This window comes from Lottia gigantea (assembly GCF_000327385.1).
Source record: "Lottia gigantea unplaced genomic scaffold LOTGIsca_35, whole genome shotgun sequence".
NCBI lineage: Eukaryota > Metazoa > Mollusca > Gastropoda > Lottiidae > Lottia > Lottia gigantea.
Window position 1 is genome coordinate 600,036 of NW_008709190.1, and position 26,792 is coordinate 626,827.

General features: G+C 33.4%; 1 protein-coding gene across 1 annotated transcript in view; it reads right to left on the reverse strand.

Moving 5' to 3' along the window:
* LOTGIDRAFT_233112 (hypothetical protein) overlaps window positions 1–26,792 on the reverse strand; it is a gene marked incomplete at both ends in the record, with an annotated part of 83,842 nt that overhangs the window by 22,226 nt on the left and 34,824 nt on the right. Inside the window, 28 exons of the mRNA XM_009058652.1 lie at window positions 1,022–1,141; window positions 3,175–3,381; window positions 3,805–4,028; window positions 4,423–4,507; window positions 4,655–4,981; window positions 5,277–5,447; window positions 5,744–5,905; window positions 6,438–6,650; window positions 7,291–7,404; window positions 7,543–7,656; window positions 8,095–8,304; window positions 8,657–8,826; window positions 9,247–9,397; window positions 9,601–9,930; window positions 10,360–10,526; window positions 10,697–10,859; window positions 11,171–11,503; window positions 11,859–12,058; window positions 12,639–12,768; window positions 13,098–13,333; window positions 13,695–13,844; window positions 14,285–14,399; window positions 14,714–16,024; window positions 16,418–16,501; window positions 17,001–17,183; window positions 17,693–17,848; window positions 18,278–18,424; window positions 19,410–26,771. Of these exons, the coding sequence (XP_009056900.1) occupies window positions 1,022–1,141; window positions 3,175–3,381; window positions 3,805–4,028; window positions 4,423–4,507; window positions 4,655–4,981; window positions 5,277–5,447; window positions 5,744–5,905; window positions 6,438–6,650; window positions 7,291–7,404; window positions 7,543–7,656; window positions 8,095–8,304; window positions 8,657–8,826; window positions 9,247–9,397; window positions 9,601–9,930; window positions 10,360–10,526; window positions 10,697–10,859; window positions 11,171–11,503; window positions 11,859–12,058; window positions 12,639–12,768; window positions 13,098–13,333; window positions 13,695–13,844; window positions 14,285–14,399; window positions 14,714–16,024; window positions 16,418–16,501; window positions 17,001–17,183; window positions 17,693–17,848; window positions 18,278–18,424; window positions 19,410–26,771 (13,335 nt within the window). The remainder of the gene's footprint in view (window positions 1–1,021; window positions 1,142–3,174; window positions 3,382–3,804; window positions 4,029–4,422; window positions 4,508–4,654; window positions 4,982–5,276; window positions 5,448–5,743; window positions 5,906–6,437; window positions 6,651–7,290; window positions 7,405–7,542; window positions 7,657–8,094; window positions 8,305–8,656; window positions 8,827–9,246; window positions 9,398–9,600; window positions 9,931–10,359; window positions 10,527–10,696; window positions 10,860–11,170; window positions 11,504–11,858; window positions 12,059–12,638; window positions 12,769–13,097; window positions 13,334–13,694; window positions 13,845–14,284; window positions 14,400–14,713; window positions 16,025–16,417; window positions 16,502–17,000; window positions 17,184–17,692; window positions 17,849–18,277; window positions 18,425–19,409; window positions 26,772–26,792) is intronic.

The window sequence follows — 26,792 nt, forward strand, 5'->3', positions numbered from 1 at the left end:
CTGTAAAATAATTAATGTGAATTGAATTTTGAATTATGTCTGATTAAAAACGTTTATTTAAATTTTTTTGATTATTTAATAAATTGTCATGTATTCTTAATCATATCATTATGTTCTTATTGCATATAATTAAGAGTTTTAACCAATCATAAATGTCCATGTATGTACAGTCTGGATACACAAAAAAGACTTTTTGACCTTTCTTGATCGGTCACTAATTGGAATTCTGCTGGTAATTCTCTTCTAATTTAGCTAATTATGAATTAATTATGTACATGTGAGACAACTGGTATTTTACCAAGTCATTAGAACACCTCTACTTTCTATTCATATAAGTATTAGCATTTTCATTTTCATAAATGAAAATAAGGGAACCCATCCTTAAACATATATGAGAAAGCCAAATACAGGGATCTCAGTAAAAAAAAAAATTATAGGGTAAATGGAAAATATAAAGGAGGCCACAGACTCACATCTGAGGCACAGGGGGGATATTCCCATCTCAAGACACTTTAGAAGTTGTTTCTAGTTGTATATATAAATCTTATCATCCCTCAAACCAGAGCTTTTGATTTATTATTGCCCAGTTGGACATTTAGTACCCTGTTGGGTTACAAGACACTACTCTAGGCCTGTTAGTATCCTGCTGTAAGTGTCACTGTATTTCAATGTCATGAATTTGTGATAATAATTATTATAACTGGTACTTTTTACTTTCAATTTTATTTTTTACTTTCTTTATATTCAAGCATACTGTCATACATCACGTTACAATCACAAATAAAATAGACCAATCCAATCAATGTTATTGAAACCCAATATCATGACCCTTAATCCTAATTTCTAAATAAAGTGTCTGCTCCACCCTAGGCCTGTACATTTGGGAGAATCAAACCCTCCCTTCCCCGAAATCTAATAGAGGAAGTCTGGCATCCCTCTTATTTAGGAAATGAAATGTAACTGTAGTAGTCTATGTTTTATGTTTCTGGTATTTTTTCTTGAGAAAGTAATTTGAACCTACCTTCTGTTCTACTAACTGAGACTGTAATTTTTCAGGTTCAGAATGTATTGGTGCAGAATCTAATAATCTTGATTCCTCATCATCAAACCATTCTATTAAATCATCTAATGTTCCCAAGACCTATAATATAATATTTATAATCAATGTTTCAGAAAAAAAATAGATGTCTTCAAAAATATAATATTTGAGAAATAAAATAATAATAAAATATTTTCACTATTAAAATGGTGCTAAATACCTGAATTGTAGAATGATATATAGAAATATCAAAACGGTGTAAAACTCAGAGTAACAACATGTTTCAAGTTCTGTTTTAATATTTCTATTTCTATTTGAGAAATATAATTAAATAAAAAAATTTTTTTTAACTACATCAAGAGGAATATAATTCTAAATATGTGCTCTGTTCTTTGAGAAAGCTCAATGTCGGCTCTCAGATGCCATTGAAGAATAAGCAATCATAATTCCATGGTTCTTATTAGTATTTTCTGGTGTTCTTTTATAATCAATATTATTTTCATCTTCTATGATTAGTGCAAATGACAATTCTAAAATGTTTTGAGGACCGTCTGAGCTATTGGCTGGTGAAAAATAATAATAATGAAAGAATGTAGTTTTTAGTCCTTCTCTTCTGCACCTAATAAGACATGCAACACCATGCAGTGTGCAATGAGGGAAATTCTGTTGAGGACAGAAATTTCAGATTTCACAGAAAATATTTTTTTATCAAAGAGGATATGGTCATTTGAATTCATGTGGAACGGCTAGCTTTGCTTAATCATCTTTTATAAATGAGAAAATATCACATTCATGCGTCAAAATAGGTCATGATATCAAAAAGTTTAGATTTATGATAAAAATTAGGAAAAAAAAGAAAAAAAGGAACCTTTATAAAAACAGCAACCAAAATCAAAACATTGTAAAAAGTGCCAAAATGACCAACATTTTAAAAAGTGCATTTTAAATTGAAAAAAAAAAATCCAAATATTATTTTGACACCGATTACACACTTACCGCTGCAGAATGCTACACAAAAATATAAAAATAAAAATCATACAACTTGTCATAATGATAAATAAATATATAAAACATTCATACTTTTACATAAAACATAGATAAGGAACGGCAAAATGAACAAATATGTTAAGCTTGGAAATTTAATGCAAACAAATAAGAATCATACAGACAGAAGAAGTTCATTATTAAAGGAATACAATGTCTTAGAATGAACATAAAATTTAAGTTCTCAAGAATTGTCAATATGAGTATATATTCACCAGTGAACTTACCTGGTGTCATAAAGTTACAACAGAATCCCTGAAAAATCTTAAAAATTGATAAAACTAAGTAATTATTAAAAAACGCTTAGTCCTAATATTAAACGTTTTTCAATAATTACTTAGTTTTATCAATTTTCCAGATTTTTCAGGGATTCTGTTGTAACCAGGTAAGTTCACTGATGAATATATACTCATATTGACCATATCGAGAACTTAAATTTTATGTTCATTCTAAGATGTAGTATCACTTTAATGGGATTGTAAAGAGGTTTTCTAAATTATTTATGTGTATCAGGAACACTGCTAGCATCAATTTATACCATTGCAATTTTCAATCAGACTTCTATGGTTCCTGCAATGTCACTAAAACTAAGTGTTTGATGATGTCCACTACTCACAATGAGCATTGTGTGATTAGGCATATTTTGCGATTAGTGAAATTGAAGGAACCACAGAAGTCTGATCTAAATTTGAAATGGTATAAATGGATGCTATCCATGTCCCCAATACACATAAAATCTAGAAAGCCTCTTTACAATTCCTTTAATAAATAATAGGAGCTAATAATACAGATCTTTGAACATTTGAACATTCTTTCAAATCTTTCAAGATTTTTGTATATAAAATGATATAAGCAATATCTGATATATCAAAATAATTTTTATTGTAGGCAAACATCTCGGGGTTATCAAAACAATTATTTGTTTATCTCTTACACTAAATAATACTATTCAAGACAATGACAGTACTGAAGTCTAGTCAGTTAGTCATCTTACTTTCTAAATAACTAAAGCTACAAACTAATAAGCAAGCAAACTACACTACATAACACTACATAAGACAATGCAAAAGAAAACTTAAAAAGTTTCTTACCTCAAAAGATTTCTGGCGAGCTAATCGAACCTTTTCTGCTCTTTTTTCAATCTGCTCTTTAACCGAATCAAAACGTTTGTTATCTTTATTCATTGTTTCATCAATTCTTAACGCTAAATCTCCAGGTGCTAGATCAACTAGTTCTGTACCATCGTTATTTATTTCTTCTAGAATTGGTTGAATATTTTCTAATTCATCCATTAAAATCTGAAATAATATGAACCATAATATCAAACTATGATGTCACCAATTGCTAGGGGCCTCATGTGATACAAGCATATTTTTTGTGGAAAGAAAGTTTTTGTGGCATTGCAGGACGTCTGACTAAAAATTGCAACGATGCAAATTGATTCTATCAAAACCTCTTTACAATCCCTTTAAACCTCTCTAAACCGACAGGCTACCGAGCTATAGGATATGCCAGTATAGTGAGATTTGACTTTTTGTTTCTGAGACCATGGTACGATTGACCCTGGAAAATGGCAAACCATGGACTTAAAAAAGTCAGACTGCCCCTTTGAGATCATCTTTATTTGTAATCCAGTACCATAGTAAATTGTTTGAGGATCAGCAAGAACATGGTAATCCCCTATAATAATTATAATTAATCATATTACACAATATAACTACCTGTAAATGATCTTCTTCATCACCAGATTTAGATTCTTTAGCTCTAATCTCAGGTTCAATTTTAGCTATCCATTTTAAGAAGTCATTATGTTTCTCATTGAAATTTCTAGCCAATGGCAAGGCTTCTTCCATTTGTTCTAGTGTGTCTGCTACTTTATTTTTCAGATCAGAATATTTATGCTGACAATCATCAATTTTCATCTGAACCAAAACAACATCTTCACCTACAATGTACAACAACTTTCTTAGTTCTTCCATTTAAAAATATTATATACAAACAAGTAAATAGGACAAAAATATCTGCAATTGTCTAACATAGCATAAATGGTTGACAAACACAATTTCAAACCTTTCATTTTAACTGATGTATAACAGGGGGAGTACTAAGCAGCTCTGAACGCTGTAAGTAATGGCTTTTCTAGGGCCCCATCACAAAGTCCAACTGGTAGTTCCATTCCCTCAAACTACAGGTATTCAATTTTCTCAATGAATTTAGGCTTTTATAAATGTTAATGAATTAAGAGACAAAAAGAAAGATGGAAATTATTGTCAAGCATTTTGGAGTCCAGAATATCAACCCCTCAGCCAGGCCCCTTGAAAAATGAAGGTAGTACCAACCTTTACAGTGATCTTGTAATTGTTTCCCTTTCCTTGCTAGATCACGTACATTAGGATCTTTGTCTTGGACACTATCTTGTAGAGCCTATAAAATTATAATATATTTAAAACAAAGTGAACCACAATGTTATCACAGAGCAGTCATTCAGAACAAATATCTTCAACACCAACTGATGATCTACGTTTAAATTCTTGGTTAAGGAGGAGGTTAAATGTTTTTTCACAAACTTACTCTTAGATCTTCAACCAACTTTTCTATACCATCAGCATCTAATGCTTTCGGTTCCATAGAATTGAATTTCTTGGCGCTAACATCAAGCCAAGTACAGAGTGGTTCATGAATGTCTTGGAAATCTTTAGCTAGATCCATCACTTCTTCAAGAGTTTTGTTACGATCTGATGCAGCACGGTTCAGATTCTCCCAGCGTTCTTCCAACTGTTGCATTTGAGCTTGAATCTTCTTCTTTTCTTTAGGATCAACACCAGCTTGAAGCTTGTCACCAGATTCTCTGACTGATAACACACTGGGTTTTCTGTCTTCTATCATCTTTTGAAGGAACTGTAAACATAAAATGAGAAAAAAATGTTTTATCAAAAGTTTATTTTCAAAAAGTTAGACAAAGAATCCATCATTAGTTATGGAGTTGAAATCATTTCTGCACTTCACAAACCTAATATTGCTTCAGGTATCTCCTATGAAACAATCCATGGTCATCTTATAGGAGTATCTTTTGCCATTAGTTCTGAGTTTGTCCACGCAACAGCCCTTTCTAGTCAACTCATGTATACCTTTAGAATACATTTTGGTCTTTTCCAATTCCACAGGATCAATCAAAACAAATAAACAAATATACCTTTTGTTCTTGTAGTTGAGCTTTAACTACTCGATGTTCTGGTGAAGGAGGTTTTTGGTTAGCAACCATATCTTCTGTTTCTGCTAACCATGATAACAGAGAATCCAGAGCATCTGTGAACTTTCCAGAATGTAAGAGAGCTGAATCTAGATTGTGTTCCCTTTCACTGACCTAAAATAACACAATAATTTACAACAAATTAAGATGCTACAGGTCATTTACAACATCAGAGATGACAGCTTGTGTAGTTAAAATGCATTTTTTTTATGTTGAATTTGAGGTCCTTTATGATTCATAAATGTACATAAAGTTGTAAATCAACAACGAGAATTGTCAAAACAGTATATCGCATCAAATGTTTCCAACCTCTATTGTTCAGACAAATTAGTTGAAGAGAAGGGGGATGTAAACTTTATTACATATTTTGTTTTTACAACTCAAATCTAAAATTTAAAAAAAACACAAACCTTTTCATTAAGATCAGACATTTTACCATTCAGATGTTCTAATTCTGCTTCAAGTTGATCACAATCGACACCAGATGGAGCTGATATTATCAAACCTTGACCTTCAGCAGACGTGACTTCAAATTGTTTCTGTAGTGGTTCAATTGTCTTCTTCATAAGATTCTGAAAGAAAATACCATGTTGTCATTAGATCATAAAATATCAGCTAGATTAGGGGTAAGTCTTTTTTATTATTATATTATTTTATTGCCGTTACTCTTTTATCTAACCGTAACTTTATCCACTACAACCCGAAGATGTTTGAAAATGCTTAGATACTGATGAATAAAATGATGTCAAACCCCTTTTCGGGTTACTAAGTGATCATTACGTAAGCATAGAAGAGTGTAAGTTGGTTACGTTAAAGCTACCATGCTCTCAATTAAAGTCAACAGATTAATTTAATAAAATTTCATAAAACATTCTGCCGCCTGTTCGGGTCAAACCCACTAGAATTGTATTCCACTGAGATAACCCAATTTATTTACTAAATGAAATAAATTATACTAGATTAGGGGTAAGTCTTTCAAAGCAAGTTCTGAATTATAGATTTGGACTAACTTATTTTCTTCCATTTTTAACAATAATAATCAAATTGCCAATATTATCATCTTATGCATCAAAATATAACCTAACTTATAGATTGAATTCTTACCTTGAGTTCATCTTGCTGTTGTTTAATGGCCTTGACATCTCCACCGACAGGTTTCAATGAACCCACTTTATTACCAACAGCATCAATGGTCTTTTCAGTGGCACCAACTTTATCATTGAATTTACGAAGTTTATCTTTGGTTGCTTTGACATCAGCTTTTCTTTGTTTGCCTTGCTCTTTCATTTTATCTTCCTGTCTTTTTAAGTTATCAATCTAATTAAAATAGAACAGAGTTAGTAGAGGTGAGTATTTTGAAAATACTGTTAAATCTGTATCTAGTTAGATCGGAAGTTTCATTTATTAAATGGAAATCTAAAAGGTTTGCTTAATAGTTTACTTCTGACAAGCTTGATACTTTATAAAGTGCCAAGCAAACCATACATAGAAGTTATTTAGTGTAGTGCTTTGTAGTGACATGACATAATCTTTTCTATAAGCAAATGCTATTTTAATGCTAAATCATCATGACCTCTTCTGTCAGTTGACCTAAGTTATTCCAGAATGGTCCATTTTTAACTTAATATCCTTTATTGTGTGGCGCTCGATTGAAGAGTTCTGATCAGGTTCTGTCTGTTCCAGTTCTGGTCACAATCAAAAAGTAAGCCTAGGCATATGTCATATTTAAATTTTTCCCTTCTATTTTTTTCTCAACCATTTTGAATTCTGTCTACTATTTTTTGGAACATGTGGAACGCATTCTGAACTCTATTCCAACTTGTTTTATTAAACATTCCGGTTGATTCCATGAATCTAGAACGTGCTGAACTCAACAATCGAGCAACCCCTTGGTGTAAAATGCCTAATACACCTTTGGGTCAGTGATCGATCAGTCAATTGACCATTAATAACATACCTTAGATTTAATAAGTTCAGGATCAGTAATGTAACCAGCTCTTATTAACTCCTTTCCTTTATTTTCTAGGTCTCTTATGGCATGCTCTTTATCACTTATATTTACCAGGAAATTCTGAAAAGCAAATTAAGCAAGTTTCTTATAGCTGTGAAGATGCAAAATGCACACAAAAGTCTTGATATGAATTTAGTTTTTAAATCATGCAGCATAAATTGTCAAGCGTTTCCTTGAGAAAAGGGTACATTAACTTACATCCATGTCTTGAAGCTGTCCATCTAGAACACGTTCATCTCTAGCAATGGGATCCTTCTTATTAAGATCATCTTCCAGATCAGATAGCTGTCCACCAGCATCTTTCAACAAAGCCTGAAAGTAATCAATCACAATGAAGTAGAACAGAATGATTGCTTTGTACATTTTTAAAAAAATTCTAAACTCCACAAAAAACATGCCACATTGAATACTTTACAGAAACACAATGATAAATGGTTTAACACTGAAATAATTTGAGATTTTTAGCAATTGGTATGAGACAATGGTACAGCTCGATATCTTGTTAAACATAAATGTGCTACTGTATATATCATTGTTATCAATTCAAACACTGTTTAAACGGTGCTCAAAACATCAAATATAGTGCAACAAGAAAAATTAAAATAGAACCTGAAACATGTTGTAACTCAGAGTTTCACCCTGTGTGATCTTCAGACAACTGACCTATTTTCAGTCCCTACTGAAGTTTGACAAGTAGGACTTCTTTTCATTTCAAAATTCAATTCAAAATTAACCAAGTTCTATACTCACTTGGAATTCAGCAAGATTTTGAGAACCAGATTCCATTGCATTCAGCATATCATCTATATTGTCTAATAATTTCTTTTGTCTGTGTTTTAAATCATCAACTTCTGCTTCTAAAGCTCTGGTCTCTGCTCCTCTATCAGATGTTACACCATTAACTAATGCTTCTAGATAATCTAACTGACCATTTAAACCTTGAACATCATCTTGTAAAGTCTGAAAATATTGACAGAGAGCATGAATAAATATCATCTTCCATAAAAGACAGAAACAGCAATTTTTTTATAAGGATAACAACTTAAGTCCTTGAGGACCCTGTCTACCAGCTACTAATTCTCGGCCTGTTCTTTCCTTGATTATGGTTGGTAGACTAGATAATTGAGGAAATTTAAGGTCCCTAGACTTTTACTCACGGACGAAATTAAGAATCCACCATTAGTTCAATATAGCCAAGCAAATATTGTCAAATTCTAACACTTTTCTTTATGTAAAAGATTTGACTTATATGTCTGAATTCCTTTTGTGAATACTGACATTTATTTGTGAAATTAAGATATAAGATTCTTACTCTAATTTTATCAACATGTTTTGGGTCTTTGGCACTGGCTCCCAGTTTAAGATGAGTGTCCAGTTTATCTTCCCATTTCTTCAGATGGTTATTGGCATCAGTCATATTATCTGAGATTTCTGATAGGCGTAGTTGAATGTCTTCTAGATCTTGGGCCTTTTCAGCAATATCTAGAAATAAACAAAATAGATATAGAGGGCTGCTAGATTGATGAGTTCTGCTTGTTTGGGATTCATGGAATCAACTGAACTTAAAAAAGCAAGTTGGAACAGAGTTCAGAATGTGTTTCATGCCTGTAGAAAAAACCATAGGTGCAGATAGAATTCACAATGGTGGATAAAGAAATAGATGGGAAAATTTTGAAAGTGACATACTCCACTTCTGTACCGTTTGATTGAGAGCAGAATTGGTACTGATGGAACCTGTTCAGAACCCTCCAATCAAGCGACTCCCACAAAGGGTCATAGCTTGTTGAAGACAAAGTCTGATTGGGTTCTTTATGCTGTGAACTACTCGATATGGGTAAACATGAAAAACCACTGATACCTCCAAGTATTTAATTGGATTTGAACAAAAGTAATAGCTAATACCTTGGTTGAGAACTTCCCATCTTTTGTTGACCTCATCCATACCATCTTCAATAGGTCCTCTACCAACTTTTACACAATCTAATAAAGCTTCACCTTCCCGATTAAAAGTATCATGATCATGTGATTTCTTCAGCACCTCATTCTGTAAGGCCTAAAAAATGAAGAAGTACTGACAGTTTTTGTATTGTGCAGAGTTGAAAGTTTGTATCCATGGGGGCCAGATGTCTGTCAAAAATTCTTTCAGTTATGAATTAACACCTATGATCACATCAAATCCATACATTTTGCTTTTCATAATTCTGACTTTGCTTTCCTCTATTACATTGTAAGTTTAACAAAACAAAAAAAACTGACCTGAATTTCCTTCAACTTCTTGCTCACGGTTGCTTTATCTAGTTTGCCTGGCTTGGTTTTCTCTAGTTTATCTTCTGCTAGTTTCAACCACATCAGCATCTTATCCAAGTTATCATGGAATTTTTGTGAATGATCTGAAGCTTCAGCAACTTGATCTTGTTTAACATTGGCAATGGCTTTAATCTGGTCCCAATCTGACTCAATAGTTTGTAGTTTCTCTTGAAGTTCTCTCATATCTGGGGTAGGCATGGCTTCTTCAAGAATTCTATCTCCTTTCTCCAGCATTGCTCTTATTTCTGGCAATTTGACAGCAATTTCTTGTTGCATATTCTTAAATAACAAGATAAAAAACATACCAATGAATATAAAAAAATATCACCCTATGAATATGATAGCTTGCACAGATTAAAATAAAAGACTTAATAAATATACTTTGGACATGGGGGTAACAATAAGGTTATTGTGATCTGATTAAGACCTTTCTTTACAAGAGTTACATCCCTTCTAATCAGAGAGAGTTGCTCACCCTTGCGCATGGAGACAGGAAGTAAGATAAGCCTAGAGAAAGAGTTACATGAATAAACCATGGATGAACTTCAGAATCTGTGTTGTTTATATCTTGAGGAATCCTCAACACCAAATAAAAACCCCCACAAAACACAACCAATGTAATATTTTGAATTTGTCCAAATATGATAATAATCAGTTTTAAATCATATAACAAAATAACAACTTATGTCAAGATAATCAAATTATTACCTTAAAATCTTGAACTTGTTGTTGAAACACATCTCTTTCACCAGACAATGGTTCCTGGTTTTTCAGATTTTTGGTCATATCCTGTACCCAATCTAACACATTATTACATTCAGCTTGGAATTTCTCACCCTCTCGACTAGCATTATCTAGAGCTGAGAGTCTGGAATCTGCAGAAGGAAAACATATTATGTTAATGGCGCTCTGTGTTCATTAGGGGCCATGGGTTCGAATCCTCCTCATGGTAAAAAAATGCTGATGTCTGTGCCAGGGCTTCCGAGAGTTGGTCCGGTGAATACCAAGTATTTAAACATGATTCTTTTCATGTCATACAACTTACCAACTTTCTTGTTGATATCATTGAAACCTTTCTCAAGAGCAGCCATTTTGTTTTTGACATCAGACTTGGTGGATGGATCTTTAGTACAATCACATAATTTCTTACACAGGTCTTTAGCCTTCTTTAATTCACCTTTCTTCTGAGATAACCCATTGCTAAGATCCTACAAAATAAATATAACTTTGTTAGTATATCTTAAAGAACATACTAAAGCGTTAACCACTTTTTATCATTTCATTTTCATAATCTGGCTTTGCATACTTTTTTCAATTTTCCAATTCTAACACAGGGGTTTCCAAAATGGGGGAAAATAAAATATTGTTCTATTCGGTCAGGCTAAGAAAAATCAGGAAATAGTAAGGATTTATATGGGAAGGGGATAATGCAGTCAATCAAGGATCCTGAAAAAGAAAAAGGTTGAAAACCCCTATTCTAGCTCCTACTGACTGTCTAATCTATATAACATTTTCTTACCATGATCTCTTTCATCTGTTTTCTGGATTGTTCAGGAGATGCACTGACTGGTTGAAGACTGTCTAAGTGATCACTGACATCAGCCAAATAACCACCTAAAGATTTGGTTAAGTCTGAGAATTCTGCACCAATACCACCGAGTGAGCTTAAAGATTTCTCTCGTTCTTTAAGTCTATCATGAAGTTTGTCCCAGGATTTACTGACACCATCAATCTTTCGACCAACTGTATTAGAATCTACAGAATTAGGGCGACATTTATCCATGACTGAATGTCCTGATTGAATGAATCGATCAAATAGCGGCTCCTGTTCAGTAAATTCTTCTTTTAAAACCTGAAAACAATTGGTCACATTATGAGATTGGAAAAATGGGGATCATTAGAATTCAAATTTTTGGTTTTGGTGAAGCACTTGATATCCTTTCTCAATTGGCGTGTGAAAGTCTGATAACCTTGAGTAAGTCATTTGCACTCATAATTCCACTCATACCATAATACTAAGAGGTTTGGCAAAGGACCAGCTGGTAGAAAGGATTCTTAAATGTGAACCTAAGTTGTTATCCTTGTAAAATATAGTTGTTTCTTTCTTTAATTCAATCAAAAGACTGAAAATCAAATATAAAAACAATCCTGGAAAATTTGATGAGATAGAAAGTGAAAACCAATTGTCTTTAATGATGCACACATACCTTAACTTGATCCAACTGGTTTTCTAGAAGAACTGGTTCAATAGCCATTGGTCCTAGTACATCCAACATCTTTTCTTTCTGGGTTAACCATTTTTGTAGTTGGTCACCATGTTCACGAAGATCTCTTAAATCAGTTACCATATCTTCTAAACTTTTACGTCTCTGTTCAGATGTGGCTCTTAATCCATGCCATTTATCATCTATAATTATAAAAATAAATCAAAGATTAAACATGGCAATACAGAAATCTGAAAGTACTTTGTTATTACCCCATTTAAAGCAACAAAAATCTTATGATAGTGATGGACACATGATAAGTCAAAAATCATATGATAGTGATGGACACATGACAAGTCAAAAATCATATGATAGTGATGGACACATGAATAGTCGAAAAACATTTTATAGTGATGGTCACATGAAAAGTCGAAAATCATTTTATAGTGATGGACACATGACAAGTCGAAAATTATATGATAGTGATGGACACATGACAAGTCAAAAATCATATGATAGTGATGGACACATGAAAAGTCGAAATTCATTTTATAGTGATGGACACATGACAAGTCGAAAATCATTTTAAAGTGATGGACACATGTCAAGTCGAAAATCATATGATAGTGATAAACACATAAAAAGTGACATGTGTGGGCTTCATATTTGTGATTCCATAGGGCATCTTAATAAATAACTGGTATGAAATGATAAATGACTCCAATGTTTTAATATAGTATCAGAATATAACTCCATTCCCCTATTAAGATCAAACTACTATACCTAATTGTGAGAGTTGAGTCTGTAAGGTATCTAATCCTGGTACACCTTGTTTAGTTCTAATCAGATCCTGAGCTTTTCTTCTAATATCTTCAACTAATGCTTCTTTACCAAGTAATTCATGATGGAATAACTGAATTAAAATACATAACATTGTTAGAGTATTTGTTAAATTGCAATCTTAGTTCATTTTGTATGGCTAAACTTGAACGTGAAGTGAAAAAAAAAATTATTTTTGATGTTTCAAACCAGTAATTTTTAACTTTTAAGCTCGTACATTAATTTGAGAAACAAGGACAAGAATTCTTGTACCAGAAATTCATTTTTAAGGCCCATGATAGCCAAGAAAAGTATCCAAAACAATGTTTTAGCATATAACATACAATCTTTTTTAATTTAATATTTTAATTATAATCATAAACAAGAACCGAACGCCTTCAAATTTCAATTCTAAGAGCCTACCTCATGTCCTTGAAGTTTCTTCTTAGCATCTTTTTCATTAGTAGGTATATCACTCTGGTAATTGGCCTCTCTATCTTTAATATCCAACCAGGATAACATATCTTGTAAGTCTTGTAAGAAAGTTTTAATAGATCCCAAGAGATTCTGTAGTTCTTGATGTCTATCTCCTAATCTTTCTCCAATAATATCATATCTCTGGTTAATATCCATTAGTTGTTGTTGAGTTTCTGTTAAATCTACAATTATAAAATGATTTCTTAGCATCTAGAAATTTATAGCATTTAGGAATTTATAGCATCTAGAAATGTATAGCATCTAGAAATTTATTTATAACATCTAGAAATTTATAACATCTAGAAATTTATAGCATCTAGAAATTTATTAATTCTAACACAATTTCTATATATTTCTCTACAATCTATCTGAAGCAGATGGTTTGGGTCATTTAAAAGGAATCAAAATTTGGTTTTGAGTTTTATCACAATCCTGTTAATTTATGGGAGAAATTGACCAACATGTTGTATAAAACTTTAACCAGAAATTTTCATCCTTGTCCTCAATTAAAAGAATGTTCAACAACAGAAATATTGAGCTCACCATCGAGGAGAAGGTAATCCGAAGAACTCTTCCTACTGCTGATACCACTAGACTCACTAGATAATGGACTAGTAGCACCTGGGAACATATTAGGTGATGGTGATCTTAATTTTGGGGATAATAATCCTGAGATTCTTCTAGATCCAATACCTGAAGTACATTCATAAATTGTTATAATACAAGAATAAAGAAGTAATAAATTTTGATAAATGTTGAGTTCTGAAGCAAGACTAGTATTATTTTGATTCATATACATATTAAATTCGGTGAGGATGCAGGCTGAAGTTATCTGCAGATCACATAGCATGACGACATGATTCAATTTCTGTCATAAAATTTATGTATCGCTCTACAATTGATGTACTGAGCACTATTTTAACAGTGAAAATATGTTATTGTAAATATTGCATTTCGTGAATTTTGAACAAAATTGAAATAAAAGACTTTCTATTCTATACCAGAATGCATCATGCAGGCAAGAAAAACATCAATTAAGATTCAACCAATGGGGAAAGTTTCACCATCTAAACAGTGTCATACAAGTGATCAGTAAAGTTATTGTTACAATCAAATCTTAAAGGGAAACTTACGTCTTCTTATAGGACTCATTGGCCTATCAGGAGCTTGTAAAGTTTCAAATGCATTGCCAAGATCATTTATTTCATCTATATTAGGTTCTTGTTGTTCAAACTCTTCTAACATAGGCTGAAATTACATAAAATAGTTTGAAGATGATGGTAGATACTCTTTCTAATAATACATCTTTATTCACCTCTACTTATTCATTTCCATCTTGCTTCACTTCAAATATTTGAAATTAGCAATGACCAAAGAAAGTGAACTCAGATAGTGTGAGTGATGGGTCAAAGACAGCCCAGTCTTTGTAGGCTCCTTTCGAAGAAACAACACTTGATATGAAGTCATCTAGAATAAGCAACACTCTGATGCTCATCTTGTCCAGTGATGGCATGCCTGTAACAGCCCAATCTATTTGTAAGCTAAATATAGATTATTCTAACCTTTAGTTGTTGAATCTGTGCTTCAACTGTATCAATATCAATACCAACTGGTTCAAACCCATCAATCTGAGATTCCATAGAATTCAACCATAATAAAAGTATATTCTTGGCATGCTCAAACTCGTTGCCTTTCTTTTCTTTATCCTTAGCTTCTTGTTCCTTGTCAGCATACAAACTGTCAAACTCAGCCCACTGTTCATCTAACTTAGATACTGCATCATCAACAGTTCCTGTTTCTCCAGTGCGTTTGTCTCGAGTAAGGTCTTTTGCCAATTTCTGAAGGTCATCTGATGCTCGTTTCTGAGTCTTCTTCTGAGATCCGATCTTTTGCAGTTCATGTGTTAATTCATCACCTGGTAATTTACTCAATTCTTTGGACTTAAGATTCTCAATATTTTCATCCAACCAAAAGGTTGTGTCCTCCAGACCCTCATTGAATTTTAAAAGTTTTCCAGAAATATCATCAAGATCTTTGTCTCTATTCTGACATTTTGTTTTAACTCCTTTGTATTTCTTGTCAACTGAACCAATTTGTTGTTCTAGAGATCTTGCCATTTCCAGATCACAATTCTTTATCAGATCATTGGCTTTCTGTTTGACTGAATCAATGCTTGACTTATGGTTGTCCACATCAGCTTCCACCAGTTTAAATTGCTGAACTTGGTCATTTAGTTTGGCTTTATGTAAGCTAATTGGCTCCAGATTGCTCACAGTTTCATCAATTTCATTGACCCAATTAAGGATACCACCAATGGCTTCTTGGACACCTTGGGATTTGGTAATAGCTGCCTGCATCTTGTTGGTTTGATCTTTAACATCTTTGGTAACAGATTCATATCTATCAGAGATATCTCTCATGGTTTTCTGCATCTTTTGGATTTGACTAGGATCGGCTGAAATGCCACTGAGACAGTTTGTAAGATCTCCTCCTTTCTTTTGGGTATCATTAAAGAGACCAGCTTGGCTCAGAGAGTCACTACTAAGTGATTTGAGTCTATCAAGTTGTGCCTTGAGTTTCTCTGGTACTGGGGAACCACTATCATGTTTAATGGAAGACAGTTCTTCTTCAGCTTCAGTCAGCCATGTCAGCATTTTGAAAGCTGATTCATTGTAGTCATTTTGTTTTGTAGCTAGGTTGGTAAGTCGCTCACCAAAACCTTGCACTTTGGTTTTCAGATCATGGTGTCTGGTGGTGATGTCTTTCAGTTCATCTCTGACAGATTCAGCTTCCAGATCATTCATACTAATCAGACTGTGTCGAGTTGGACGTAATCTATCTGCTTTAAATGCATCGATTTCCAGTTTGTATAACTGTAAGTAAGCAAAACAATATTTACTTGATTAGTAACTTAGTAATCACACTCTAGTTCATGTAATATTATAAATGATTTAAATAATAGTAAAATCGAGAGAAATGTGTCCCTGTATTCTAAAGATTTCAACTAATAATATCCAGCCATTATAACATCAAACACCCAAACTAGGTCAAACTGCTTAATTAACAATTAGTACTCTCAGTTTTTTAACCCTTTAAAAACAAATTCAGTTTGATCAAATAAATACATAGATAGATGTAAATAGCATACTTGCATATTTTCAGGTATAATTTACAACATTTTTGATAATGAAAATTTTGTATTTAACACACTCAAAAGAAATCGGTCATCTTTTAGACACAAATAAAAAAGTAACAAAAAACTATACCTTGGCTTCTTCCATGTATTTCTGTGAAGCCATTGCCATAAATCTAACATCAGCTTGGTGAGATACAACATCATTTAGTAAGGTCTGAAAGTAAAAATTTCAAGCAAGTATAGTTCACTTGAAGCTATTTGGCTTAACTCTTTTACTCATTGGCATATTTAATAGTAAATACTATTAGATTCTTAGAGTAAGGACACTCAGCTAAAGGGATAGGTGCACCATTTTTTTTTCCAATCGTACCTTAATCTCAGAAACAGAAATCTTTTTTGCTAAGCTAATCAGTAATATTGTTCACAGCTCACTTCATGTGAGTCTTCAAATCCTTGTGTGTCCCAAATTATCTGCGTTTCAAAGTTAAAAAGATGAGTTGTCTTTGCTTGAGACACTGTCATAGAAAGAAAAGAAAGATAAAGAAATAGGAAAAAAAATTCCTAGTTTGAGATATTTTTGCAGGAATTATGTGATTTTTGTACATTTCTAGTACTTCAGAAGACTATTTACATACATTCAAATCAACCTTCCAAAATGGCTCACGTGTCCTTTTAAAATAAAAATACAACCAATGACTTTTTTTTATAAGTACCTTCTGTTTTTCAGCCAGAGGTTTCAGATCTTCAAATCTTTGTAGACATTCTTCTTGTCTATCTAATTCTCTCTCTGCTCCAGTCATCCAAACCTTAAACTTATTAGATTCATCTTCAAACTTCTGTAGTTCTTCAGATGCTGTGTTCAAATGTTTCAGCCGGATATCAGCTGACTTAACCAGCTGAAACAAAGACGCTTTTGATCAGTAACATGAAAACATTACAACAGTAGGCCTATAATTTAAAGATGGGTTCCCTTATTTTCATTTATGAAAATGAAAATGATAATACTTATATGAATAGAAAGTAAAGATGTTCTAATAACTTGGAAAAATACCAGTTTGTCTCAGATGTCCATAATCAATTCATAATAAGCTAAATTAGAAGAGAATTACCAGCAGAATTCCAAAATCAAGAAAGGTCAAAAAGTCTTTTTTATCTAGTTTATCCAGACTGCGCATACATGGACATTTATGTTAAAACTCTTAATCATATGCAATAAGAACATAATGATATGATTAAGAATACATGATAATTCATTAGAAGCACCAATTAATCAAACAGTTTGCTAAATTTGACACTAAAAACTAAGGAAACCCATCTTTAAAAAAAAAAGAAATTCAATTTTTGTTTGACTTTTTTGTAACATGAAAAATTCATATATTTTTTACATTTTGTACTAAAATCATACCTTTTCCAATGCTGTTTTGGTACTTGCAGCCATGCCTTGTAATTCTGTAACTTGTTCTGGTACCAATTCCTCCTGATAATGTTCTGTAAGTTGTTCAGCTTGATAAACCAATGATAGTATAGGTTGTTTAATTCCATCAATCTCTTTATGAACAGCCTAAAACACACACAATCAATTCATACTTTTTGATACAGAAATAATTTTTAGCTTTAAAGGAGCACCTTCACTATCCGTTCAACCAATCATACCTTAGTTTCAGAAACGGGAATTTTTTCAGCTTACATAATCAGTAATAGTGTTCACAGCACATCGTCGAAATTTGAGCCTTCAAATCCATGTGTATCCATAATCATTCACGTTTGAAAGTTAAAAATTTGACTCCAATTTTATTGAGAGAAAACATATATATAGGGATAGATAGTAAAATTTCTCGTTTGAGGTATATTTGAAGGGATTGAAGGGACTACAAAAGTACAATAAAGATCCAAATCAATCCCTGAAAATGCAGACTGTTCCCCTTAATATATAGGAAAATCTTAGTTTTCTACATAGCATTAAACTGAAAATAGGATTGTAAATGCCCACCTTATATGCTTCCAACTGAGATTGAAGTTTGTAAGCTTCATCAGCCATTTGTTCATCATCTTTCAAAATTTGTTCCTTATCAGCAATTCTATTTAATTCATTATTTAAATCTTGTATCAGCTTATCAAAAGAGTCAGCTAATCTACCCTAGAAAAATAACGTGCAATGTTAAAGGGATGCCCTCATATTAATGTATAGCCTTGTAAGTTAATTTTCACAATATCACAGTTAATAAATATTAATAATTCAGGAATCATAATGCAAAACTTTCTTAAAAAACTTAACTTTTGGTCAAATCAAAAAATTAAAATCATCTAGTATACATATTTGGAAGCAATTTGATATAATTTGTTTGCATAATACTCATGCAGTCAAACATATCATACATGACAAAAATGTTTAAGTATAAAAAAGTAAACTGAACAAATGAATTTCTACTAGTACTTTTAGTCATTTAGTCTATAAATGTTAAGTAACTCTTTCAAAAATTTTTTTTAAATGAAAGATTTTGTTATGCAATAAACAATTTTTACAATAAATTACAGAAATAAGTTCAGTTCACTTGACATAAAAATCAACATTCAAAACAAAAAAATACAATGAATCACAAACAAAATACACAAACAACAACATGAAGCCGTGCAGAATCCAGATTGCTACAAAATAATCTGAAATAGAAAAATAAAAAATTCAAGACAATTACAAATCTACATATGACATGCAACATAAAGCAAGTGATATTCAAGGCATATGAAAATAGCAAATGAACAATGCAAATTGAGCAAATAAAACTAAGGCAAATTTTAGAAGCTTTTATTCAAATAAATATATTAATGCAACAAAGTATACACAGCTAATTAAAATCATTGTAATGGTTCTTGTATTAGTTTGTTCATGCTCTTTATGGATTAGAACTAATTCCATTCATATCTTTTTCGAACACACAAATGTAGCAGTCATTCCTTCAAACTAGTAAGTAGTATATTTGGCACTCAGATGCTCAATCTAGCTTGAATAAAGTTAGTATTTCATAAACTTGAACACATCAAAACTAAAGTTTTTAGGGTCTAATCCAAACTCAAACACAATGCAAAATGTAATCAAACAACTTGTGTTTCATGCAAGTATATACCTTGCGTCTTTCTCTAGCTGTAATGCCTGCCTTCAGATTCATTTTAAATAGTAGTTCTGTAGCTTTGTTAACTTCTCCTTCTGGTGTGCTGACCTCTGTATCACTCTCCACAACCATTCTGGTTTTATCTAATGGTAGACCTTTCAGGGAAAGTTTTGATATTTGTGGTACTCTGTTACTTTTATCTTCATTGTGTGATGAATCATCAAATTTCACTGATGGATGAAACTTCACATTCTTGGCTTTTGATTTCTTTTTGCCTTTAACACAGGACACTGGTTCGTTAGAAGTAGTTTCCACAGCAGGAACATTTTGTGGTTTATTTTTTATGTCACTCTCATCAGGAACCACAAATGAAAATTTATTTTGTTTTAAAAGAGGATCTTTATTGTTTATTCCATCTGTGAAGTCTTCCATTGTAGATGATGACTTGATATCAGAAAATCCTACTTTATGGGAGTGTTCAAGCACAGTTGAGTTTGTTCTACCATCAAGCACTGGGAGGGCTGGTTCCTCTGTTGACTCCCTCTGGTCTACCTCGCAGCCTTTCAGAGGTTCATGAGATCTTGACTTATCAGTTTCACTTAGTTTTACTGCTATGTCCCTGGGACTGTGAACAGCATCAGTTTTGTTTTGTTTCATCCCACTCTCAGCAGTGTGTCCACTCAATGTTTTCTCATCAGATAGAGGAACATCTTTTGAATCATCACCAAGCTTGTTCACATGTTTAGAAGAATTTACTGGTACACCATCAAACTGTTGTGTTAAAGATCCCTTAGCCACTTTGGTGTCTTGCTTATTGTTTATTGGTAAATCTTTATTATCAAACAAAGATACTGTCACTCCTGAATTTGAAGATGGAGGTTGTTCAACCTCAGGAAGCTTTTGTGGTATGTTTTTAACCATATCTGGTAATCTTGGTTTTGGAGAAATTTTATTTTTCAGCTCAATGGCAGTTGATGAAGGTTTTAGGGGACCATCAATATTGGATTTATTTTGCTTTTCATCCAGGGTTGAAGAATTTTCACTGATAACAAAGGTAGCTGGAGAAGCATCTTTACTAGTGTCACCTTGATCTTTCAGAGGTTGACCAAAATTTGCAACAATATTATGAGTTGTGCCTGTGGATTTCTTGATTTCATCTATCAATATATGTCCATTTTGATCAGTAACAATGGGGTCTTTCAAGTCAGAATCAACCTGCTTGATGCTGGCAGGTTTCTTAACATCTTTGACTGTTTGTGAACTACAAGGTTTTGGTGGTAGTTCTGGCTTTCCTTTAACTGTCTTGATAGAAGATTCATTTTTATCATGTTCAGTGCTGGGAGTTTTTATCTTTTGAGCTTTATTCAAACTTGGTTTTGGTGGCAAATCTGGTTTTTGTTTTTTATCTTTAGAAATATTTTTGATAGATGAATTAGACTCAGCATTTGAGGATAACAAAGGATCATCTTTCTTGTTTTTCTGTATTACTTTTGAGTCATCAGAGGTCTCAGGAACTAATGGTATATCCTTAGTAGATTTCTTGATGTTTCCCTTCGATCTTTCAGTTCCATTTGTCATTCTGCCACTATCTTCAGGTATGACTTTAGACTGGATTTCAATATCCTTTGATTCCTCCAGTTTTATTTTCAAATGTTGATCTGTTGTGACATCAGATACATGATCTATATCTGGAGCAGATCTTATTTGGATATCATCATTTATCTCCTTTTTTACATTAGTCTGTAAGTCTTCAGTACATGTTTCTTCCATGCCACTATCTTGGGTGTCTTTGTTCCTTACAACCATTCTGATCTTGTCTGCATCTTTCTTCTTTTGATCTACTTTGACATGCTGAGGAGCAGAAAGAAAATTTCCAGACTTGATATCACATGGTAAAGCAGGAGGAAATTCTCTTGATGGAGATGGTAATGGTGAAGAAGGGATATTCGGTGAAGCATCTCCAGGTCGGGCCCCACAGTTAACAATTAAACCAGCTATGACAGCATCATTGAAATTCAGACTTTTCTTTGACCTCTGGTTGTAGTACTTTCCCAAAGTGTCGTCAATGATGTTTCTTTTTATCCCTTCTGACAGAGTGATTATTCCTTCCTGTGATAAATCTTTGACTTCTGAACACATTCCAGTCACTATTCCTGCTGCCATGACTTCTTTTAGACTAAGTTCCTCTCCACTGCCAGGATCATAAAATCTTCCATTATTTACATTATAGAGACCCTGCTCAATGGTATTGTACAAAGTCAAACCAGTAGGACTTAAGATGAACCCTCTATCAACTGCATCAGTTAGTGACATACATTCTCCAGTTTGAGGATTCTTGAAGTCTCCACTTTTTACATCTATCATTCCAAGACTAGCTGCTCTTCTTAAAGTCATAGGTTGGACTGAATCTGGGTCAATAACTTGGGAATTTGATCTGTGCAATACTCCAGAGGCAAATGCTTCTTCAAGTTTCCTTCTTCCAGTAGATGATGAGTCTGATGATGAAATGTCCTCAACATAAATTTCAACCATTGATTTAGACAGATCCTTATCCTTCAGTATAAAACCAACATCTTTGGCCTGTTTAAGGGTCAACTCCTTACCAGACACACTGTCATGGAATCTTCCATTTTGTGGGTTGATGATTTTCAAAGCAATAGCTTCTTTTAGTGATACAGGTTTATTAGTGCTTGGTGAAATGACTCCTCTCTTTTCATCATCAATGAGTCCATTTTGTATTGCTTGTGTCAAAGACAATATTTCATCTGTAGCAGGATCTGTAAATGTGCCATCTTTATCATTATAAAGACCTTGATTGATAGCTTCGAATAAAGTTATGGGTCTTGGTCCAGATTTATGCTTACGTAGAGCATTTTCAATAAGTGTATCAAGAGATGCAGACAAATCTTTTTCTGGTGAACCCCAAATATTGTCTTTCGTTATATCTGGTAAAGATCTAGGAACAACACTTGCTTCTGCTTCATTACTATCAGGACTTTGAATTGATACACTTAAACTCAAACTTCTTCTCATAGATTCTCTTTGTAAGCTGGTTTTGTTGTAGGATTCGTTGTCTGATAAACTTCTGTCTTCTTTATCATCATTGACTTTTAAATAGTATCTCAGATTTTCCTTGGAAATCATGTACTGCTTTGGATCAATGGGTAGCTTTGGCTTTCTTTTCACTTCTTTGATACGCATCTCTTCGTTTCCATTTGCAGACTCTTTGTTGGTTTCTTTGAAGGTTGGAGAAAGTCTATAGAGACCAGTTTTGTCAATAAGAATATCTTTTTTCACAGCATCATTGAAGGAAAGATTTTGACCAGATTTGTTGTCAAGAATTGTTTTGGTATTGAAGTCCACCAACCCTTTGGAAGAGGCCTGATCTAGAGCCACATATTCACCAGAATTAGTGTCCAAAACATAGGTACCTTCCATATCCAATAATGATTTAATATTTTCAAGATCATTCTTTCGACTAGGAGGGGATTTAATACACATTCCGATTGGTTCGAAAGATGGGATCGTAATGATATTATCCACTTTCATTTCCATTAAGGCAGCTTTAATATCCAGAGGTTTGTCAGAAGCTAAATATCGTCCACTGGCAGGATCTATTAGTCCTTTGTCTAGAGCTTCTTTGAGTGAAAATTTTCCAACTTCAGAGACCTCAATCTGTGGCAAGTTTCCATCAACCAGACCTGTGTCAACAGCTTCTTTAAGAGTACAAAGTTTTCCGGTTAAAGGGTCCTTTATTCTTTCATTGAAACTGTCATATATGTTGGTGTTGACAATTTCAGAAAGGGTAAATCCTTCTTTTGGAATGTTTATTAACACACCACTGTTGATAGCATCTGATACATCAATACCATATCCAGAGCGAGCCATCACCAACTGGTTTTCTTCTATGAATACATCACAATTTTCAATAGCTGTATCAAACAATTGGTAATCCATACTGTTTGGAATCTTTGTTAGTAGACGATCAGTCTGAATTAAACCAAGGTCTATGGAATCCTGTACACTGATCAGTTTCCTTGATACTGGATCAATAATAAATCCAGTGTTAGATTGAAGGATTCCTGTTTTAACTGCTTGGTCAAAATCAAGATTGCAACTACTGACACTTTCTTGAATAAGTCCTCTTTTGGTAGCTTCTTTCAGATTTAACATCTCATTTGTTGCTGTATCAACAATAACTGAAAGTTTCATATCCAAAATCTGTTTTTCTTGAGCTTTTTCAAAGGATAGGACTTCTTTGGTACTATTATCCAGAATCCTTATTGTGGCTGTATCTGTCAGGTCTTCCTTGACAACATCTTGTAATGTTCTTGTTCTTCCAGTAGATGGTTCAGTAAATTTCCCTGTTTCATCATTGTACATGCCTTGACGAACCAATTCCAATAGTGTTTTTTCATTGACTATTACATCAGAGAAGATAACCCCTTTCTCCATAGCTTCAGCAAACGATAAAACGTCCTGATTTGGCATTACGTATGTCCCATCCTTTGAACTGAGAATACCTTGACAAATGGCTCCTTCTAAAGTCAAAATTGTTTCATCTACTACATTTCTCACCAAAACAGAGTTTTTGTCTAAAAGGCCAGCTTCCATTGCTCCTTCCAATTGAAGATTAAAGCCGCAAACTGGATCTCTAAAGCTGCAAGAGGATGGATCTAAAATTCCCTCATCTATAGCTTCTTGAAGGCTCACAGCTGGTTGACTGGACGAATCCAAGATAATACCTTTATCCATACCATCAATTATTGTAAACTGATCCCCATCTGAAGCATTTACACATAGTCCAGTTTCAGGATCTAACAGTCCTGAATTAACTGCATCTTTAAATGCTACAACTTCTCCAGTACTTGTGTTCCTCACCTTAATGAGATTACCACTCAGAAGTCCAAGATCTAAAGCACTGCTGAAGTCAATTTCACGACTTGTATCAGGATCAATAAAACTATTTGACGAAACATTGAATAACCCTTCATCAAGAGCTTCAGACAGTGATAGGTTCAAAGGTGCCTTTGAGCGCAAGACTAATCCTTTTTCAAAAGCAAAGTTCAAGGCTATAGGCTGCCAACTAGAATCAAACATTTTACCAGATTCAGCATCAATAATCCTTTTATCCAATGCTTCAGCCAAGGTAAGAATATCTCCACCAAAAGGATCCCGTACAAGTGAATCTGTGTGAATCAGTCCTTCTTGTAAAGCTTCAGGTAAAGAATATAATTTGTCATCCTTCATTAAAGAATTTGATACAGGATCATACAAGCCACTGCTGATTGCTTCATCTAAGGTCAAACTTGACTTTCGACTACCAAAATCTATAGATGATCTTGGAGTCATTCTTTTCAATCCAATGCTTTGAGATAGTGACACCCTCCTACCAGTATTGAACTCTAGTTTTAAGGTTTCTACATCTAAAATTCCATGGGTTACAGCTTCTTGTAAGGTTATTTTCTCCTGGTCTGGAGTCTTCAACATTGAAGCTGGGTCGATTATTCCTTCTGCTATAGCACTAGTTAATGACATAGTTTTCTTGGAAACAGGGTGGACAACGCACTTTTCGTCGGGGTCAAAAACTCCAATCTGTGATGCTATTATTAAAGGCAGATAAGGATGAGGTGATTTTTGGATAAGACCATGTTGAAAGGCATGAACAATACTATATTTATCTCCAGTAAATGTATCATAAACGCTTCCTGTATCTTTATCTACTAAACCAAGATTTAATGATTCTGTAAAAGAATACACCAAACCGGTATTCCTGTCCACAACAAAACAATTATCTATCAAAATGTCTTTCTTATCAACAGCTTCCATAAAGGTGATCTTTGATTGCTTACATTGGGTGATTTCACTAGTTACTGGGTCAATAATTTTATATTTCAAAGCCTCAAAAATATTCACTGGGAACACCTTATTTGGAATTTTAGTCAATGACAGTTCTGCATTTCCATTGACCAAAGTCACACACTTTGCCAGATTCTTTGTGTTGGATTCATCAATAAGACCAGCTTCAACAGCATCATGTAAGGCAATTCGTTTTCCTAGTTTCTTATGAAAATATCTGGCTCTAACTGGATCAAGTACATCTTTTTCTATGGCTTCAACAACAGAAATCCAACGTCCATCCTCAAAACTAAAGATTTCTTCTTCTGAGCTTTTGATATGACCTTTACGCAACATCTCATCAAGCGTAACATGTTTAGCAAAGCTACCTGGTTCACAGAATCTTTCCAGCAATTGATTGTAGACATGAGAAATTACAGATCGGTGAAGAGTAATAGGTTTATTTTCATAAACTAGACCCAGCTGTTTGGCTTCAATCCAGTTCATCCATTTTCCTGACACTGTATCCTTGATATTTGCAGTTTCAGATGACAGTAAAGAATGCTTAATGCCACTTGGAAGAGACAACTTTCTACCAGTTCTTCTATCTAGAATTTTCATTGAAACGGTAATTTGATTGTCAGCTAGAAGCTTGAACAGACCATCACCCAATTCTTTCCTAACAATGTCAGATAGATTTTCAATAACAGCAACATCACTGATTCGGCTTATCAAAGCTAAGTCACGATCTATGGCATCAATGAAGGAGTGGACATTGCCAGTGTTCATGTCTATAACACAACCAGTCTTTCTGTCCAATTGACCAGTTTCCAAAGCATCACTTAAGGTGATGATCTCAGCACCAAACTGTTTGATATGGATGTTGTAAGGTATTATTCCAGATGAGATTGCATCATCAATAGTTATCTTCTTACCCGTTTTGGGATTTATCAATTTACAAGCGTCTCTATCCCAAAAGTTCAGTAATAAATTTTTTGTATAGGAGTATAACTGATCATCCTCTATCGTCATTGAAGATAAGTTTCCATTTAATTTTTTATTATCGGTAACACTGTCAGATTGTAACATACTAACTTGTTCAGATAACACTTCTGTTGGAATAACCCTATTACTATCTTTGATCCTATGATTATTCTGAAGCTCATTTGAGTTCAAAACAATATCATTTTCCTCCATAACACTATCTGTAACAGTTCTCATTTTATCTGTAGAACTATGTTGTACTAAGATCTTATCAGTCTGCAAAATGGCTGATGCTTCACCTAGTGAGATATTTGTGTTCTTTGTTGTTGCCTTTTTGGTGATGTTAGCTTTTGAATTTGATTGAAAGTCAGTATCAAGATTAGAATTGTTCAAAGTATGGGGATCTAACACTGTCACTGATTCATCCAATATTTCATTATCAATGACTCTCATCTGTCTACTATTGACATGAGTTCCATCCAACAATACAGCATTATCTTTATCTTCAGAATGACAGCTTTTTGTGTCACTGGTGGAAAGTTTATCTTTTTTTGTCTAAAAAAAATTACTCAGTGA